The sequence below is a fragment of the Tyto alba genome, unplaced genomic scaffold (genome assembly GCF_018691265.1).
Source record: "Tyto alba isolate M040663 unplaced genomic scaffold, T.alba_DEE_v4.0 Super-Scaffold_42, whole genome shotgun sequence".
In the NCBI taxonomy this organism is placed as follows: domain Eukaryota; kingdom Metazoa; phylum Chordata; class Aves; order Strigiformes; family Tytonidae; genus Tyto; species Tyto alba.
The window spans coordinates 25,782,672-25,801,052 of NW_024881318.1; the positions used below are offsets into that span (position 1 = coordinate 25,782,672).

Here is an 18,381-nt window from a genome sequence, read left to right on the forward strand (position 1 = left end):
TTTTCTTTAGCGCCTGTTTTTCTAGACTTCGTCTGTTTAATGAGGGTGGTGGCATTTGGAAGTAAAGCCAGTGAATATTTGTATCTAATAAAAAGAGACTAAAACCTGTAGTATTTGGATTTATTTTTTTGTAATGGCACATAACCGTATAGCACATATTGGAGGAGTGATACGAATTTATTGCAAGTCAGCAAAAATGTTTGTGATTTTTTTCTTCCCTAATTCATTTGACTTTAAGCTTTTGAGACTTCCTGTTGCTTCTTGGACCTGGTTTTGAATGAATGCTGTTACATTTTTATGGGTTGTCGGAACAACTTTTTTTTTCCAAAACTGAACTTCTGCACAACTTGTCTTTAACTAGAAGCACTTTTCTTTACAGCCTTGCCATAAATTATAAGATGATTTTGAGTATCTTCTCTGCAATTGAATACATACCACTCAGTCTCTCTGAACTTCAGTGAGGCGTTTTATGATTGTTCTGACTGCTGCCTTGGAGATGGCTAAATCTTAGAAATATGGTCATAAATAGGAATCTTGAATAAAAATCCTCACGATCATTGGCAGCCTATGAAATCCAATATTGAACGGGTCTGCCATCTTTGCTTTTACTGATACTATTCATCATGAACAGTTTTCATTTATGAAGAAATTTCACATTTATTCTTTAACTTGGATATCTTTTTACTACCACCAGCATGCTTTGCCTGTTTTTCTGACTAGAGGAATTTCAGGCATCCTAGCCCCATGACTAGGTCTTTTGGTCATGCAGTAATACAAATTATAATTGCTAGTTGAATGATTTAAAATATAAAAAAATGTAGTGAGTCCTCCTAATGGATACTGTGTGTATTTTTGGTTCTGTCCCCCCAATTTTTAATAAAGCAATTATTGTTTTAAATTTTTTAGTATTCAGGTACATTGATCAGATGATAAACAAATGGGTTTATCCAGAGTATATTCTACTGTTAGGACTTTATTGCTGCTTTGAATTGTTTTGTGTGGGTTTGAGTTGTTACTGCTCTGCTATTATGGTTAGTATTAGTGTATTCTGTTTGAGAGACATTCCCCCCAATACCCAAAATCAATCCCCAAAACACAAGTAGGTTGAAGCTATTGATAATTATACAGTGATATGCTTTTGCAACTCCATGAACACATGGAATTAGCAAGAGTTTCTACTGTCTTACATTTACTCAGTCAAGGGAACCAAGTAAACAGGTCATATGTGCTTTTGATTTCATTGATGTAACGTATCAGACTAAGTGCAGTTTCTTCCTTCACTATGAAGCTGTCAAGTGCTACTGTAACTGAATGAGAAATTCTTTGTCTTCTGTTTATACTTAAGATATCTTTATCAGGTAAGCACCGTTTGGAAACTGTAACATGAATTAAGTTTGAGATTTGTTCAGTGCTACCTGATTAAAAACTATTTGTCATTCTACGTTTGAAATCATTTCAGGCAAAAATTCAGGGTTTGCAGCTGTCAACAAAATAAAGTTAGTTTCAGTGTAGGCTTTGTTCAATATGATTTGTATTAGAGATTTAACTGCTAACTGTGTCCCAGAGCAAGCTGATTCAGATATTAACTATTATGTAAGACAAACACTTTTAAGTCTTGTGGGAGAGCAAGCGATGAGGAGAGCTGATAGTTTTTTGAAGCCTCATACTGTGTTATAGACCTGTGGCTGTATTTCATGAAAATCAGATAAGAAAGTTAATAGTTATGTTTAAAGTGGTAGAGTCATAGACCAAGCAGTAAGGGAAACAAGTGAGTCAACTGTAACATCAAATTAAGACAAAATATTTTTGTGGAAAACAACTCTAGATCAGTACAAGTCAGTACAACAAGTTAGGAAGTCAAACAGTGTGGCCTGTGATATACAAGGAGATAGATTAAAAGATTTAAATCTAAACTGGCCTTTAAAATTTAGGAAGCTGCTATGCTATAGCCAAGTCCATGAAATCAAATATGTTGTTGGTCTTTCTTCCTTTTGCAGCTTGCATCGGGTATTTATAGCTTTGTGTGTTCCTTGTGGAATCATCATACTGATACGTTCCTACAGCAAGTTTGTACAGGGGATGAAGCTGCAGCTACAAATTCACTAGAGAGAACCTTGTTGTCACTGAAAGGTAATAATATAGAATGATATTAAATATAAGGAATCAAATAGGCTTCTTCTCCGTGAGTGAGTAAGAATCCTTTGGTAAAGAGTTAGCATTCTCTAACAAAGCCATGCCCATTGGGGAAACCAGGAATTTTGTTTTATTTTACCTGTACTTTTAGCAAGGCAGAAGGAGGGTTGCTCATACAGAAGGGGGAGAGAGTACTCAGTATGCAATTTCTCAGTATGTACCATTCTGATATGCATGTTATAAGAAGTCAAAGTCTAGGAGGTGGGAAAGTGGAGGTCATAACAGGACTCCTTGTGTGTTGTAATTTAGGCTTGCATCTGTCTATCTTAGGCACTTCACTGAGGAAGCTGAGCTATTAATTTTGTTGTGTCAAGTTCACTTTGTGCTCAGTGAAGAGGTAGCTTTAGCTATCAGTTTAGATTTCAGGTTGATGCTGAAGTACTTATCAGTGGGATGAATACATACCCTTGTTGCACTTTGCTACTTTGAAGAATTGAGGTGTTTGAGTGCAGTGCTTGCAATGTAGATGATAACTGTCTTGAATTGTTTCAGAACGTGCAGCATGCAGCTTCTCTGGGTTACTGGCAGTGATAAACCTGAGAAAATTCATAAAATGGCTTATGCGCCCCATTTGACTGTACTTGGCCCTTCTAACGCAGAACCTTTCAGAGGTTGAATACTTACAGCTCTTGCAAAATTCTTCTTGATTTAGTAATTTTTGCAATTCTCTATTATTTTACACAGAATGTACTTAAAGTAATTTTAGTAAGAGTAGGTTCATGTGAGGTATGGTTGAAGCATCCAAAAACCCCAAATTAAATTTATTTTTTAACATGGAGAGTTAGTAGACAAGCATAACAACTGTAATTGTGTTCTGAAATCTGAACAAGGGCTGAGAAATATCTACACAAATAACTTCTTTTTTTTTCCCTAGTGCTTCATAAGCTAACAGTCCATGGCTTTGTAGAACCTCATTGGAGTGCAGAGGTGATGGTAAGTGACATATATCTGATTCTAGTTCTAGATTAGAAATCTTTGGTGTTGATTTCCTATGTTGTTATAGCTATATTTAAAAATTGTTGAAAGGCACACATGTATTGTGTAAAGGAAGATAAAGCAACACGCTCTCAGAGTTGTCCTCCCATCAGTTAAGAACTCTTACATCCTAGCTAGATCTTAAACATTGTGAAACTTAATGGCATGATGCTTAAAAAAAGGTAACCCTTCCAATTACATGTCACATGATAGTGACACCTATGTTGCCTACTGAAAGATGTCTTGTGTACTGTCCACCATTATTTGAAGAGGAAGTTTTCATTTAGTGTTGAATGTGATGACATATTTGTCTGAGGTGAAAGCTTGAGGTATGCAGCCCATCTATGGGAAAAAGAAACAAGAAACCCAAGCATCTTCCTTAATGCCAAACTCTGCCTGCTTTGCTGGAGGAATTGGATACCTACATCCTAAACTAGGCAGATGAGAACAGAGAAGAACTGGATAAGCAGATTGATTATAAAGCATATGTCTATATGTGTACCTCCCTCTATTAGAGATGCTGTGCTGTTTGTGTGGTAGTAATAAGGTAGGTTTGGATCATCTATGCAGTCTGCTAGCTATTTCATTTTTTGTTTCATGAGGAAATCGTCCAAGATAATCAGTTAGTTCAAAGAGGTAAGGTGATGTCTGAATTGACTTCAGCTTGGTGACTCAACTTTCTTCTTGTAATGCAGTGCAAAATAAGCTTCATCTTTAACACACACTTTTATATTTTTGTCAGGGTTTTCTGCATGCAGTGTTTGAACGGCTAAAGCAGTTTCTGGAGTGTAGTAAGTATCTGGATGTTTTTTCTTGGATTGGTGGTTAAATATTAGAAGCTGGATGAAAACATAATACAGTTTAGTGCATCATCAATAATCATCTAGGTGCAAGGTATTTTTTTATAAGTGCAAATCTGTTACTTTAAATGCTGCTGAAACTGTCAGAAAAGACTTCAATAAGTGTCCTTTTACATCAACAGACTAAAATACCACAAAAATTATACTTGGCATGACAATGCCAATGGAAAAAAAAATTGTAATCCACGGTTTGACAAAGTATCCATATTAAAATACGTAGATGCTACTAAAACCCAGATCATCTTCAGTTCTTAGTTGGGGGACTTCTATTGTTTTTTCTTTTTCCTGGAGTTTACCATGTATTTTGGTACCTGGCATATGGGAAATGAAGACGACACTGAGCTGTATGTACTTTGTAACTGGGAGGAGTAGTAATCCAAGACTGGCAACCACAGGTTAACACAGTCAACAGAAATATAAGCATAATTTTCAGGTGCTACTGTTTTTACAGGGAAGTTACCTAAAGCAAGCAAAAAGGATATGACAGGCAGTATTGCATCTGAACTCACTTCTCTTCTTGGCTGTACACTTTTAGCAGACCTGGTGCAAGCCTTTCTTCATCTGAAGCCTCTTAGGTCATTCTTTTTAGGATTCAATAGCATTTTTTCTAAGACTAGATATCTAAACAGAGTAGAGAGAATTTTTTTTTTTTTTTATATAGATGAAGGTACTTGGCTCAGGAGCCTGTACTTAGGTAAGAGAGGCTGATCTGGGCTCTGAGCCTTGTTTCTAGAAGACATGGAAACTGCCACTGTGTTAAATGCCAGAATAAAATACCTTTTTTGGTCTTCTAAAATGCAGGCTTCTTTACATGCAACTGTTTGCCCCTTCTACTGTACTATAGTCATGCTCCTTCTGGCCCCTTTTTCATTTTTGTGGATTTATTTGCCTAGCTTTAATAGACTGGATTGAAGACTATCCCATCCTGAGTCTTAGTGGTTATCGTAGTCCCCTAGAACATGAAGACTGTGGAGTTTAAATGTCCAAAGATAAGAACTGAGCTACACCTTCCATTTCCACTTTCCTAATCAATAAATTAATCTGCAAAAGCAGGCATGACTACCTTACAAGATTAGTGTTTACATTTATTATATCATGGTTATTGCCTGTATGCCTTCATTATGACTTTTTTTTTGTTTTTCACTGTCTTTGAAAGCTTTATCTGTGTTTTTTTCTCTTTCTTTTTTTTTTTTTTTTTAATTCAGAATGTTTTCCTGTGTCCGTAATCAATTATTTTTTTAAGGTAGAGTTTCTAGAAAAGTGCATAGTATTATTTAGTAATGATATACCATAGTTTTAATAAAAGGACATTTTCATCTTTTCAATGCTTTTTTCTTGCCTATGCCGGCATTTGCTTTCATTATTTTGATTGTCTTTTATCACTGAGTTGTCTGTAGTGCCCCAGTTGTTTTATTCTGATTGGTTACAGTGAATTTCATTGCAGCTGAGAGAAATGGTTAAAGATTTTTTTTTTTTTCCCCAGGTACTCATTACCTTGAATTTGACTGAGTTTATTCTGCCATAGAACTTTTTTATGGCTGTCATAATTGCTGAACTACAAATAAAATAAGTTGTTCTCCAATTTAATTTTTTAAAACTTAGCTATCCAGAAAGAAAAGGAAACTCTGAAAAAAATCATAGTTGTTAAATATCTAATTTACCAGGTAGAAGTATAAGAGCAGAAAATGTCTGCAGAGATCGTCTAGAGAGGACTATAATTCTGTTCACTAAAGTGGTAAGTAAATTTTCCATTCAGTTACTGAATAGTTTACTGTTATGGAGGAGCAGTCCCCCTTCAGATATGCATGTGCCTCAAAGCCATTTCAGATCTTTTAAAGAAACTGAAGGTACTGCAACTTAAAACTTTGTTATAAAATATATTTTTGAATTTTTTTTTTAAGAAAAAGGTCTGTTTACTCATGCTGACATAAGTTGCAGGAGTGAAGAACACGTTTCCTTAGCTCAAACAAAATGAAATGCATTCCTTAACTAAACTATTTAGCTAGGATTTTGCTTGAAAAAGAATTCTGGAAGTTTTGCTAAAACATTGGTATGGGCATTGATCAATAGAAAAGAGATGAACTTTTCGTCCTGTTTTTTATAAGTAGTTAGATTGATGTTTCTAAGGCCCTGTTCTGTTGCATAACTGATCACTTCTAGTTTATTGAAAGAAAATCAGCAAAAAAAATCTTACCTCTGACTTTTGTATTACATAAAACATTTGGAGTAACCAGCTAATTCTGTGCAAACATTAATTGCATATATTATCAGAAGGTAATTTTAGCTTTGCCACTTGCTCTGTTTTTAAAAGATCAAACCTACAGAATTCCCATTGTTTTCAGATTCTACTCTGAGATGATGGATCTTAAACATTCAGCCTAATTATCTAAAGTGCTAGGCACCTGTAGGCTTCACCAGAATTTAACTGAAGGTGCTCAGACCCAACATTTTTAGTCCTTGTTATAATACTTTCTTTGAACTAACAGGCAGAGTATGTGAGGCATATACGTATATTTCTTAATGAAGAGAAAACACACTTTATTAACAGATAATCTACCACCTGTAGGAATTCAGATGCAAGAATTTAGGCCTAAGCATTTTTGTAGTAGTAGAGGAGATTAAAGGAATTGACCAGGGCGTTCTAGACCACGAGTTGGAAAAGCTAAGCTGAAGAAGCAAATGCTTGTAGTGCAGTGGAGAGGGAGAGAAAAGAATAATATTTTATTTCCCTCATGCCTCTTTTACTTACAATAATTCTCATAGGGATAAATTATCTGCTAAAATGTTCAGTGTTTTAAGTGTGGCTGATGTGTCTTATACTGTGTTGCTATCAAGCTGGTCTAATTGAAAATGGGTATAGTTCCTTAAGCTTTAAAAAAAAAAAAAAAGATAATTTTGAACATGAATCAAGAATTTCATGGTAAAATAATGCCTAATTAACCATTCTCTTCCTAACTTCCTGTCTGTGTTCAGTTTTCTTTTCTATAATTTTATATAAATTAGCGCTTGTTTTTGGTAACTAGTTTATGAAAACATTTAGTAAGACTTGCACAAAAAGTGTTTTGATTTATTTTTCTTACTCTTCTAATTCCTTAATTTTTAGCTTTTGGACTTCCTGGATCAACATCCTTTTTCATTCACCACTTTGATTCAGAGGTCACTGGAGTTTGCTGTAAGCTACGTTTTCACGGAGGCTGGTGAAGGAATTGTATTTGAGCGTTTTATTGTACAGTGCATGAATCTCATTAAGATGATTGTAAAAAATTATGCGTACAGGCCATCAAAAAATATTGAAGGTACTGCTATTTACTAAAAACATTTTTTTATATCTTGAGAAACATTTTGCTAGTTGTTCCCAACAGTAAAACTCCTCTAAGACATTCTTTTGAAGCACTTAATGTTTTAATAGTTAGTAATGCCTACTTCTGTCTCTACATTCGCAATTCTTTTTTTTGATGGTTAAAGTATTACTATATCTAGACATTGACTTGCTAAAGTAATCTTAAATACAAAAGGAGTGTGAATATATTTTGCTGATTGTTTTAGTTTCCTTTGGACAAATTTTAAGAAGTATTGAGGTATGGAATTTGGTTTAGTTTCATCAAATGATTTGATGCATATTTCCCTTGAGAAATGTTTGACAAAACAGGGTGTTTGCTGTAATTAACTAATAACAGTACTCTGAAATACAGAAACATAGTGAATTTGACATGCAGTTGAATATAATGCAGTTTATACATTCTGCTTTCTGCTTTGTAGGATTGTGTTTCATTATGAAACTTAATACACTGCTCTCTGTGTGGATAATGAAAAATAAAATTGTATGAAAAAAAAAAAACCTTCCACAATAGTTTGACATTTAGCAGTGACTATATAACAATTTGCATGATATTTCTAAATTTTTTGGGGAAAAAAAAGTTTCATGAACATACTGGTATGTGTCAGATATACACTAACCCAGCATTTAAAATTCTTAAAAATATTTATAAATTTCAGTTTCACTCCATAATTTTGTAATACATTAGAATGTCCTAAATACACTGATTTATTAACAGAAAATTCTACTTGCAGAAGTTCACAGATGTGTTTTGAAGTAGAGAAGTGGTCGCTTGAGACAAGAAGAATATAGCACATTCTGATAAAAGATCTCACAATTGACTTTTTGAGAACTGAGTGATTAAAAAAAATCAGAATAGAAAATTTATTTTTTCCTAATTTGATTGACATATAGTTTTTATACATTTATAGTGTATAGCATACAGTATTTGGCTTTATTGCTGCTTTCTTTAACCAATATTAACTCCTAAAAACTCAAGTTACTTCTAAGATTGTATTTGGATAAACTTTCTGAATTGGTGTAAGTGAAACTGTCTTTGAGTTTTAGGTGTTTCTAAATTCAGTCATGAAAAATAAAAAAAACTCAATACCAAGAGCAACAGGTACACAGTTTTTATTTTCATCTACATAGTAGCTGAAAAGCATTATAAATACTTCATGAAGCCCAAACAACCCTTCTGGCTAATTGTGCTGTTAGAGAACTCACTTGAAACTTCCAAATTCATTTACTTTTAGGTGGACTCTTAAGCAAGTTAGTCTGTTACAGAAGTCTGCCATGACAGTGTGGGTGTTTTTTTAAATTTATTTATCTGAGAATAAGAATTTCTTATCTATTGATTTCTTTCTAACTTTACTAGACTACTGCTTGATCATCAATCCACTTAATTATAATTTGGAATTTTCTATGTTTTATTTCAGATAGCAGTCTTGAAACTCTTGAAGCACATAAGATAAAGACAGCATTTTTCACATATCCAGCACTAATGGAAATATGTAGGAGATTAGTCACTCACTATTTCCTGCTTACACGGGAAGAATTAGCCATGTGGGAAGAGGACCCAGAAGGCTTCAGTAAGAAATGTCTAGTTGATTGAAGTTTATTTGGATATTGGTGTAAGAGTTTCGTATCTGCATTGCCTCTACAAATTGCTTACTGCAATATTGGGTGTTTTGTTTTCTGCAGTCCTGTTGCATGAACAAATACTCTGTCTAGATACTGTTTTCATAAGAAGGGATTTCTTAGTTGTCTGATACCCACATATCTGAATACTAAACTTTATTTGAACCACAGTTGAAATAATATTTTTTTCTTTTGTGAAATAATAGCAGTAGAAGAGACAGGAGGAGATTCTTGGAAGTACAGTCTCAGAGTAAGTATTAATTTTCAATAAAACCATTCATTGATGGTCTTTTGGTAGAAAGATAAGCTTGTGCTTTCCAAAACAATCCTTCGTTAAAGAAATTTCATTAGAATATAAATTGGTTCCTTTATCAGTTTTCAAACATGATGAAATATGCTGGTAAGTGTGCACTCCATATTTTAGGAGGGAGGGAAAAGGAGATTGCTTCAGCATTTGTATTGTGTAGTATCTGAGGGTGATTAAACCCGGTAGAAGTTGTCTCTTTAAACTGGTAACTGATATTATCACTTACGACTTTGTTAGCAGATGTGATGAACGAAGAAAGTTTCAGATGCATCTGTATTAGTGTTTTTGTTCACATCCAAAAGTATGCTGTTGTAGTGAATCTCCCAATTGTCACTGCTGTGGTTTGCTTTACAGAGACATCTCAGAGTTTTTGGGGATTACTTTAATTTTAAAAATAAAAAAACGAACCCTGTGCATCTAATGTGTTCCAAGTGCAAGTGGGTATTCAGTCCAGATGACTCAACTAGAGCTAGTGCAAGAAGAAACAGTGACATACCTACAGTGGTCACAGGCTCCTCACCGCCAGTTGTTTCACTCCACAGATCCATTGTTCTACTACAAATCTGGCTGATACAGATACAACCATCAAACTCTTGTTAGAGTTAAGCACACTGTATAGTAGGAACAGTGGTACTTCATATGATACTAATTTTGCTAAAGTATGCTGCATTTTAAATTACGACTTCTGGTGAGAGGTATTCAGCACTTAAACATTTTAGTATAAAATGTATTTTAATTGCCTTTATTTTGATAGATTCTAAGACAGATCTTTTAATTTTTCAGCCATGCACAGAAGTTCTTTTTATTGATATTTTTCATGAATATAATCAGACTCTTACCCCCGTGCTTTTAGAAATGCTTCAGAGTATACAAGGTAAGTTCTTTAAAAAAGAAAGGAACTGTAAAATGTAGAATTCTTTACATCTGATTTTGTCAACTGTTAAACAATTTTACCTTGTGATACTTAATTTTATATAGCACATTCACTCTGCATTTTTGAGAAGACATGCTAATATTTTAGAATAATTTCTAAACCTACCATAAGGAAAATGCATTGTTTTTCTATGAAGAGGAAATCCTAAGGGTTCTTCACGTCTCATCATAGCTATTTTAGATGACAGACAAATATTGGGGTGTTTCTACTTTCATGAGGTTTCAGGCTTTCTTGAGAACGGTTGAGAAGCTTAAATTCTGTAGATTGTTTTTACTGAGACCTTCCTTTTCAAATGTTGCAAGGCAGTTTAGGGTAATTCTGTCATGTCTCTGCAAAAATACTGAGGGGGGGGAAAAAAAAAAAAAAAACCAACAAAAAAGCAAAAAATGTTTGACAGAAAAAGCTCAAGTGTTGCTGTCATTTTAGAGAGTCTAGAGGTCTTCACAAATCTGAAGGATCTGCTTTAAAAATTCAGTCGTTTTCCTGTATGAAATTGGAAATATTCATTCTTTCTATTATAGTCTATGATTCTTCACTTCCCAAACTGAATTTTATAGTGTTTATGAAAGATAATGCATAGTAGCTGCTGCTTTTTCCCTGGGATTTCAGCTTAGTCTGTTTCCTCAGGTTGTATCTTACCTGACTTACAGTACTTTATAAATCAACTTACCAGAATGGATCAGTACATTCTCTTAAATAGAAATAAATGCTTATTTTTCTGATGGTGGTTTCTGACTTCACAGAATCTCTTCATAAAACACTTGGTGTACATAAGTTTCAGGATGGCTTGCTGTGCTGTAATACTGGTAATGGTAAAAGGTTTCTGACGACAGGGTTTTATTTTGTTTTCCAAGAATTATAGAAGTTTCATGCTAAAAGGTATACATACACTTTTTTTTTGCTCCTGAAACCCCTAGTAGTCATTTCTGGATGTTTTCAACTTGAGAGTTATTGTTGAAGTACTAGATGATATTAAGGATTCATTAATGCTTAAGATTTTTGAAAATCTTTACTTATACATTGTAAGTACACATGCATGCATATATAAAGTATATAGGAACTAGGTCTAGGACTCTTGGAAATAGTACATGAGGTGACAGTCTTCAGCAATTTGCAGGTTATGAGTCTGTTCATTTAAAATACATGCTTCTAACTTACTTGCATGTTGCTGTTAAAAATCTTAAACTCTGACGAAGTCAGTCAAAAATGGCATGTGAAAGCTTTGATTTGATTTTAATATATTCACCAAAGAAAGTAACGAAACTGAAATAATTGAATTTGTGAATAAAAAAAAATAGTGAAACAGACTTAATTCACAGTACACTTAAAGTGTATAAATGCAAAATTGCTTGTGTTGTTTTAATTATGCTTTTTCCTTCATTTTAACTTTGTCTTGTAGGATCTACCAACATGGAAGATACCAATGCTATACTGATTAAAGATGCTGGTAAACTGAATTTTACTTTACCTTCTTTATCTTTGAAGTAACAGCACTGCTTTTGTGTATGTGCTTGACTACTTAAACTTGCAAATTCTTCATATATTTTTAAGACATTTGAAAAGTAAGACCTAAATCCTCTTTCTCCTTTCACTTGATGACAGTCTTCACTTTTCAGAATGCTTATGTAAAAATATGGTGCTTTTCTCAGCTCTTTTGTGAAACAAACCCTTAGACTATTTCCCTTATTGTCCTTTCCTTTCTGCAAATAAATGAGCTACAGTGCTTCCATGGACATAATCTGTCTCATTTTACAAGTAAGGAGATTTTATTGCAAAAGAAAATAATTATCTGAGACCTCTGATGGAACCATTCTAGATGTTAGAGTAAGATCTTCGTTGTTCTTATGGCTTTTAACTACTTTCAAGAGTCTGAATTTTCTTCTGTAATACCTTTCTTTTAATAAATTTTCTCCACAGTTCCTTTCACAGTGGTCTGCTAATATCTTCCTTCAGAAAAATACAGTTTTGTTTTCTTTATTATGTTCAGGTTATCAAAGATGTTTTTTGAAACTGAAATTAGTCTGATAATTTAATATTAAAGATTTCCACATTTAAACAAAAAATAACCGTAACTATTGTTTTTCCCCAGTGTATAATGCGGTTGGACTGGCTGCTTATGAACTATTTGATAGTGTGGATTTTGATCAGTGGTTTAAAAATCAACTCTTAGCAGAACTACAGGTTTCTCATAACAGGTAAGCACCTTGGTTTGTTATGCCTTCACTTAAATATGAACTGTTGATACAAATCTGGTAAGATACAATGTTTAATAATTGCAGACTTGAAAAATATTTAAACATATTCACTATATGAGCAGAGGTATGAAATATGTAGAGATAACTGATACAGTCACAGAAGTCACAGTCGTCCTGACAGCTTCTGTTTGTTTAAATCACTGTGTGACGGATACTTCCAAGGTCTTATAAAAATGATGTATGTCTGCCCTCTTGCATGTATTGCAGTTGACTAAACTTTCTCAGGACAACAATCTTTGCTCATTTAAAGAAAGATATTTTGACCTCTGAAACGCCAGAGTACTTTCAGGCAGCAATGTCTAGTGGAATCTCTGGAAATCATCTCAGTAAAACTGTAGCTTAGCCAAGATAGTGATTTGTTTTTCTCTACTAGTTTAAATACAAACCCTCTGTAACAGTCTTCAGTTAGTTATACCAGCAATAAAGTGGGGAAGTAAGGACTTGGGTTGTCTTGTAAAGTGTAAATAATTACAAGGTGGATCTACATAAAGAGTATTATATAGCCCGTCTGCTGTGGTTTTTCCTTCTCACCAAGGTCCCATTCACTTGGATGGCCTTCCCATGAGTACCTTTTTTGTTTAGTGAATATCATACGTTATTCTGAAAGACTGGTTTTGGCATCTCAGTACAGATGGAACTATCCACCTCTACAACTGACTAGTAGGCAGTGTTCCTCCCTGTTCCTGAAACTGTCACTCTTGCCTCAGAGGAAGGACAGTGACTGCTATTGTATGTACTAATCCTCATCAGATGAGTTCCAAATCACCCTTTGACTCTGTGTCGTCGTTTGAGCCTGCTCAGCAGCTAAACGCCACACAGTCGCTCACCCACCCTCCCCCCACTTGGGAATGGGGAGGGAATCGGAGGGGCAAAGGGAGACTCGCGGGTTGAGATAAAAACAGTTTAATAACAGTGACAGAACAATATGGTGACAGCAGTATCAACGGGTAATGTACAATACAGCTGCTCACCACCCCCTGACTGACACCCGCCTGCTCCCGGCCGGCGATCCCCAACACAAAGGCCCCACAGCAGCACTCCTGGAAATGGCAGCCCCTCCTGGGCCCTTATATAGTGAGCACAGTGTCATGTGACATGGACTATCGGCCAATCGGGGCCCAGCCCTCCAGCTGTGCTCCCCCCACCCCCGCACACAGGTGAGGGCACTGGGACCTGGGGAGCCCCTGGGGTCTCAGGGTGCTGCAGCTCCTCCCGCTGCCAGACCAACGGGAACTCCAGTCCAGCCCCTACCAGGACAGTACCCACCCCTTATTCCATATCATTTTGCGTTATGCTCACGTTCCATATTTCTAATGCATTCTTGTTCTTTACAATCCTCTTCCTTGGTCAAAGACATATGCACACAGATGTCATTCCCTCAGTCCATGGTCCATCATTGCAGGATGTATCATGAGTTGACTTGGTCCATAGCTTCAGGTTCCATCTGTCATAACAGCCCCTTCAGGCAGGAGGAGCAATGCTCAGTCAGTAGGGCAGAGGTGTCCTTGGACCTGGCAGGAGGATGGCATGCAGTCTCTGTTGCAGCTGGAGCTGGTGGCTGATGCATCTGATGGTGTCTGTATTCACAGTCTGCGGCAGTCGCTGGGCATCAGTTGCTGGAACCAGTCCTATTTTCATCCAAGTTCATGTTTGCCATAACAAAGCATTGGTAGGGTGGTGTGGTGACAAATCTAATACAGCTTATTGGCTATTTTCACCTAACATTAAGTCCCCTTGAGGTACACATCGGACTTCCCCGTCCTTCTGCATTACGCACCAAGTGCACCCGGGTCCTTGGGCAAAGGTAATTCCACGAATGGGCTTACCTTTACCTGAAGTAGGAATAACCCAGACGGTCTTCCCCAGCATGTTTTTAGGGTGCACTACCGGGACTCTGTCTCCATCTACAATATGCAGAATGTTTGACTGCGCAGGGCCAGCCTGGTTGGCAGATCCTCTAGTATTGACTAACCAGGTGGCCTTTGCTAAATGTGTGTCCCAATGCTTAAAAGTTCCACCTCCCATTGCTCTCAGCATGGTCTTCAGTAGCCCACTATACCGCTCAATTTTCCCAGAGGCTGGGGCATGATAGGGGATATGATATATCCACTCAATGCCATGTTCTTTTGCCCTGGTGTTTATAAGAATATTTTGAAGATGAGTCCCATTATCTGACTCGATTCTATCTGGGGTGCCATGCCGCCACAGAACTTGTTTTTCAAGGCCCAGAATAGTGTTCCGAGCAGTGGCATGGGGCACAGCATATGTTTCCAGCCATCCAGTAGTTGCTTCTACCATTGTGAGCACATAACGCTTACCATGCCGAGTTTGTGGGAGCGTGATGTAATCAATCTGCCAGGCCTCCCCATATCTATACTTTAACCATCTCCCTCCATACCAAGGAGGTTTTAACCGCCTGGCCTGCCTGATTGCAGCACATGTCTCGCATTCATGGATAACCTGTGATATAATGTCCATAGTTAGGTCCATCCCTTGGTCACAAGCCCATCTATATGTTGCATCTCTTCCTTGATGGATTTTTCTCGCTCGGCGATACTTAAGGCCAGCTGGATGGCTTTCACCTCTGCAAATTGACTGGATTCACCCTCTCCTTCAGCAGCTTCTGCGACCTGACGTGTGGGGCTCCACACAGCAGCCTTCCACTTCCAATGTTTCCCTACAATGCGACAGGACCCATTGGTAAATAAGGCATATCGCTTCTCATTATCTGGTAGTTCATTATATGGCAGTGCCTCTTCAGCTCGGGTCACCTCTTCCTCTGGTGACATTCCAAAGTCTTTGTTCTCTGGCCAATTTGTTATTACTTCCAGTATTCCTGGGCAGTTGGTGTTTCCTATTCGAGCCAGCTGTGTGATGAGCGCGACCCACTTACTCCACGTAGCATCAGTTGCATGATGTGTTGAGGGGACCTTCCCTTTGAACATCCAGCCCAGTACCGGCAGTCGGGGTGCCAAGAGGAGCTGTGCTTCTGTACCAATCACTTCTGAAGCAGCTCGGACCCCTTCATATGCTGCCAGTATCTCTTTTTCAGTTGGAGTATAACGGGCTTCGGATCCTCTATATCCTCGACTCCAGAATCCCAGGGGTCGACCCCGGGTCTCCCCTGGTCCCTCTGCCAAAGACTCCAGGTAGGGCCATTCTCCCCAGCTGCAGTGTAGAGCACATTTTTAACATCATGTCCTGCCTGAACTGGCCCAAGGGCTACGGCATGAACGATTTCCTGTTTAATTTGTTCAAAAGCTTGCTTTTGTTCAGGGCCCCATAAAAAGTCATTTTTCTTTCAGGTCACTTGATAAAGAGGGCTTACGATCTGACTGTAATTTGGAATATGCATTCTCCAGAAGCCTATTACACCTAAGAAAGCTTGTACTTCTTTTCTGCTGGTTGGTGGAGACATAGCTGTTATTTTATTAATCACATCCTTTGGAATCTGATGGCGTCCATCTTGCCATTTGATTCCTGAAAACTGAACCTCCTGTGCGGGGCCCTTGACTTTACCCCGTTTTATGGCGAAGCCAGCTCTCAAAAGAATTTTAACTATTTTCTCTCCCTTCTCAAAAACTTTTTCTGCTGTATTCCCCCATATAATGATGTCATCAATACACTGTAAGTGTTCTGGAGCTTCACCCTGTTCCCGTGCAGTGTGGAGCAGTCCATGGCAAATAGTGGGACTGTGTTTCCACCCCATGGGCAGTCTGTTCCAGGTGTATTGGACACCCCTCCAGGTGAAAGCAAACCGTGGCCTGCACTCTGCTGCCAGAGGGATGGAGAAAAAGGCATTGGCAATATCAGTTGTGGGGTACCACTTGGCTGCCTTTGACTTGAGTTCATACTGAAGCTGCAGCATGTCTGGCACAGCAGCAGTCAGCGGTGGTGTGACTTCATTCAGGCCCCGATAGTCCCCTGTCAGTCTCCACTCTCCATTAGATTTCCGCACTGGCCATATGGGGCTGCTGAAGGGTGAGCGAGTCTTGCTGATCACCCCTTGGCTCTCGAGTTGACGAATCAGTTGGTGGATGGGAACTACAGAGTCTCTGCTGGTGCGATATTGCCGTCGGTGCACAGTCGTGGTAGCGATCGGCACCTGTTGCTCTTCAACCTTCAGTAGTCCCACAGCAGAAAGATCCTCTGAGAGCCCTGGCAGAGTGGACAGCTTTTTAATTTCTTCTGTCTCCAAGGCAGCTATACCAAAATCCCACCGGTACCCTTTTGGGTCCTTAAAATACCCTCTCCGGAGATAATCTATTCCAAGAATACAGGGAGCTTCCGGGCCAGTTACAACGGTGCTTTTGCCACTCATTTCCAGTTAGGCTCACCTCAGCCTCCAACACGGTCAGCTGTTGAGAACCTCCTGTCACTCCTGAGATACAGATAGCCTCTGTTCCTTGGAGATTCGACGGCATCAGGGTGCACTGGGCACCAGTGTCCACCAGAGCCTTGTACTCCTGGGGGTCAGATGTGCCAGGCCATCGAATCCACACAGTCCAGTAAACATGATTGTCCCTCTCCTCCACCTGGCTGGAGGCAGGGCCCCTCTAATGCTGCTCATAGTATCCATTGTTGATGAAGGGGTTAGTGCAGTCTGTGTGAATCTCAGTCTCATTCTGGTTACTCTCTTTTTGTAAGTACGACTCAGAAGTTCTCCTCATAGGATCAGAAGCAAAGTCAACTCTTCTACGCTGTTTGGGTAACTGATTAGCGGAGACTGGAGCAGCACTTATCCTGGAAGAACCTTGATTTGTAGCCATTCTTCCTCCAACTCTTGGACCCGCTCTCTTAGAACGTACATGGGTTTCCCGTCCCATTTCCTCATGTCTTCTCCATGGTCGCGCAGGTAATACCATAGGTTCCCCTGTGGTGTATACTGTCTTGCCTGAGTAGGGAGTCGTTTGCTCCTGATAGCAGAGACCTTAGTCTGTGGAGGTGGAGAGTAGGACATGTCCTCTTTGAGTTGTCGGACTTCTTGTGACAGTTTCTCCACAGCCGCAACAATAGAAGAGAGACTTTCTTCATAGTGCTGGAGTCGGCGAGCCAAGTCATCCATAGTTGGTCCCTCTTCGTCTCTCCAGTCAAATACTGCTAGTGCATTCAAATGTGATGATGGAGCACTCCGTATAAACTTCCGCCACATGGGCCGGGTGCATTGGACTTCATCTGGGTCTGTGGGTAGCCGCGCATCGTCTGGATCATAATAAACCATCTCCCGCACAGCCAGTTCCCTCAGGTATTGGATACCTCTCTCCATGGCAGTCCACTTACTTAGATGACACATAAGATCTTCCTTGAAGGGATATCTGTCCCTCACGCCCGACAGTAGTCATCTCCAAAGGCTGAGCGTTTGTGTCTTTCTTCCAATAATCTTGTCAATGCCTGTGTCCCTGGACAGGGATCCCAGTTGCCTGGCTTCTCTACCTTCTAATTCCACAGTGTTGGCCCCGCTATCCCAGCATCGGAGCAGCCAGGTAAGGAGGTGTTCCCCTGGATGGCGGCTGAAATCCTTTCGCATGTCTCGTAGCTCACTCAGGGATAGGGATCGGGTGATTACCACTGGCTCTGCCTCCTCCTCCTGTTCTTGTGAGGGCCCTGGTTCACCATCATCTTTTACAATGTGAGGGGATTTTTTAGTGTATTTCTTTTTCTGTATGGGAGCAACTGACACCGTCGTGGATTGATGGTCCAGTTCACCCGCAGTACTTATCGTAGGGGTCGGATTGGCTGCAGTGCCTGTCGCCTGATTTGGAATGGCTGCAATGTCTGTCACCAATATCTGAATAAAGCTGCCATGGTATTTGTAGCACATTGCATTGCCAAATTTATCACTTGCCATAATATTTAGTTTTGTAGTGATCAAGGAGAAACTTGTCCATGCTATTAAAATA

At 38.5% G+C, this 18,381-nt stretch overlaps 1 protein-coding gene across 5 annotated transcripts in view; it reads left to right on the top strand.

Moving 5' to 3' along the window:
* IPO11 (importin 11) overlaps positions 1 to 18,381 on the top strand; it is a 112,204-nt gene that overhangs the window by 31,386 nt on the left and 62,437 nt on the right. For all 5 annotated transcript variants that reach the window (XM_033009091.2, XM_042804740.1, XM_042804741.1 and 2 more), the window contains 10 exons: positions 1,998 to 2,130; positions 3,068 to 3,126; positions 3,911 to 3,959; positions 5,693 to 5,763; positions 7,132 to 7,324; positions 8,784 to 8,936; positions 9,192 to 9,235; positions 10,076 to 10,166; positions 11,626 to 11,673; positions 12,316 to 12,421. In XM_033009091.2, coding sequence (XP_032864982.1) covers positions 1,998 to 2,130; positions 3,068 to 3,126; positions 3,911 to 3,959; positions 5,693 to 5,763; positions 7,132 to 7,324; positions 8,784 to 8,936; positions 9,192 to 9,235; positions 10,076 to 10,166; positions 11,626 to 11,673; positions 12,316 to 12,421 — 947 coding nt within the window. The remainder of the gene's footprint in view (positions 1 to 1,997; positions 2,131 to 3,067; positions 3,127 to 3,910; positions 3,960 to 5,692; positions 5,764 to 7,131; positions 7,325 to 8,783; positions 8,937 to 9,191; positions 9,236 to 10,075; positions 10,167 to 11,625; positions 11,674 to 12,315; positions 12,422 to 18,381) is intronic.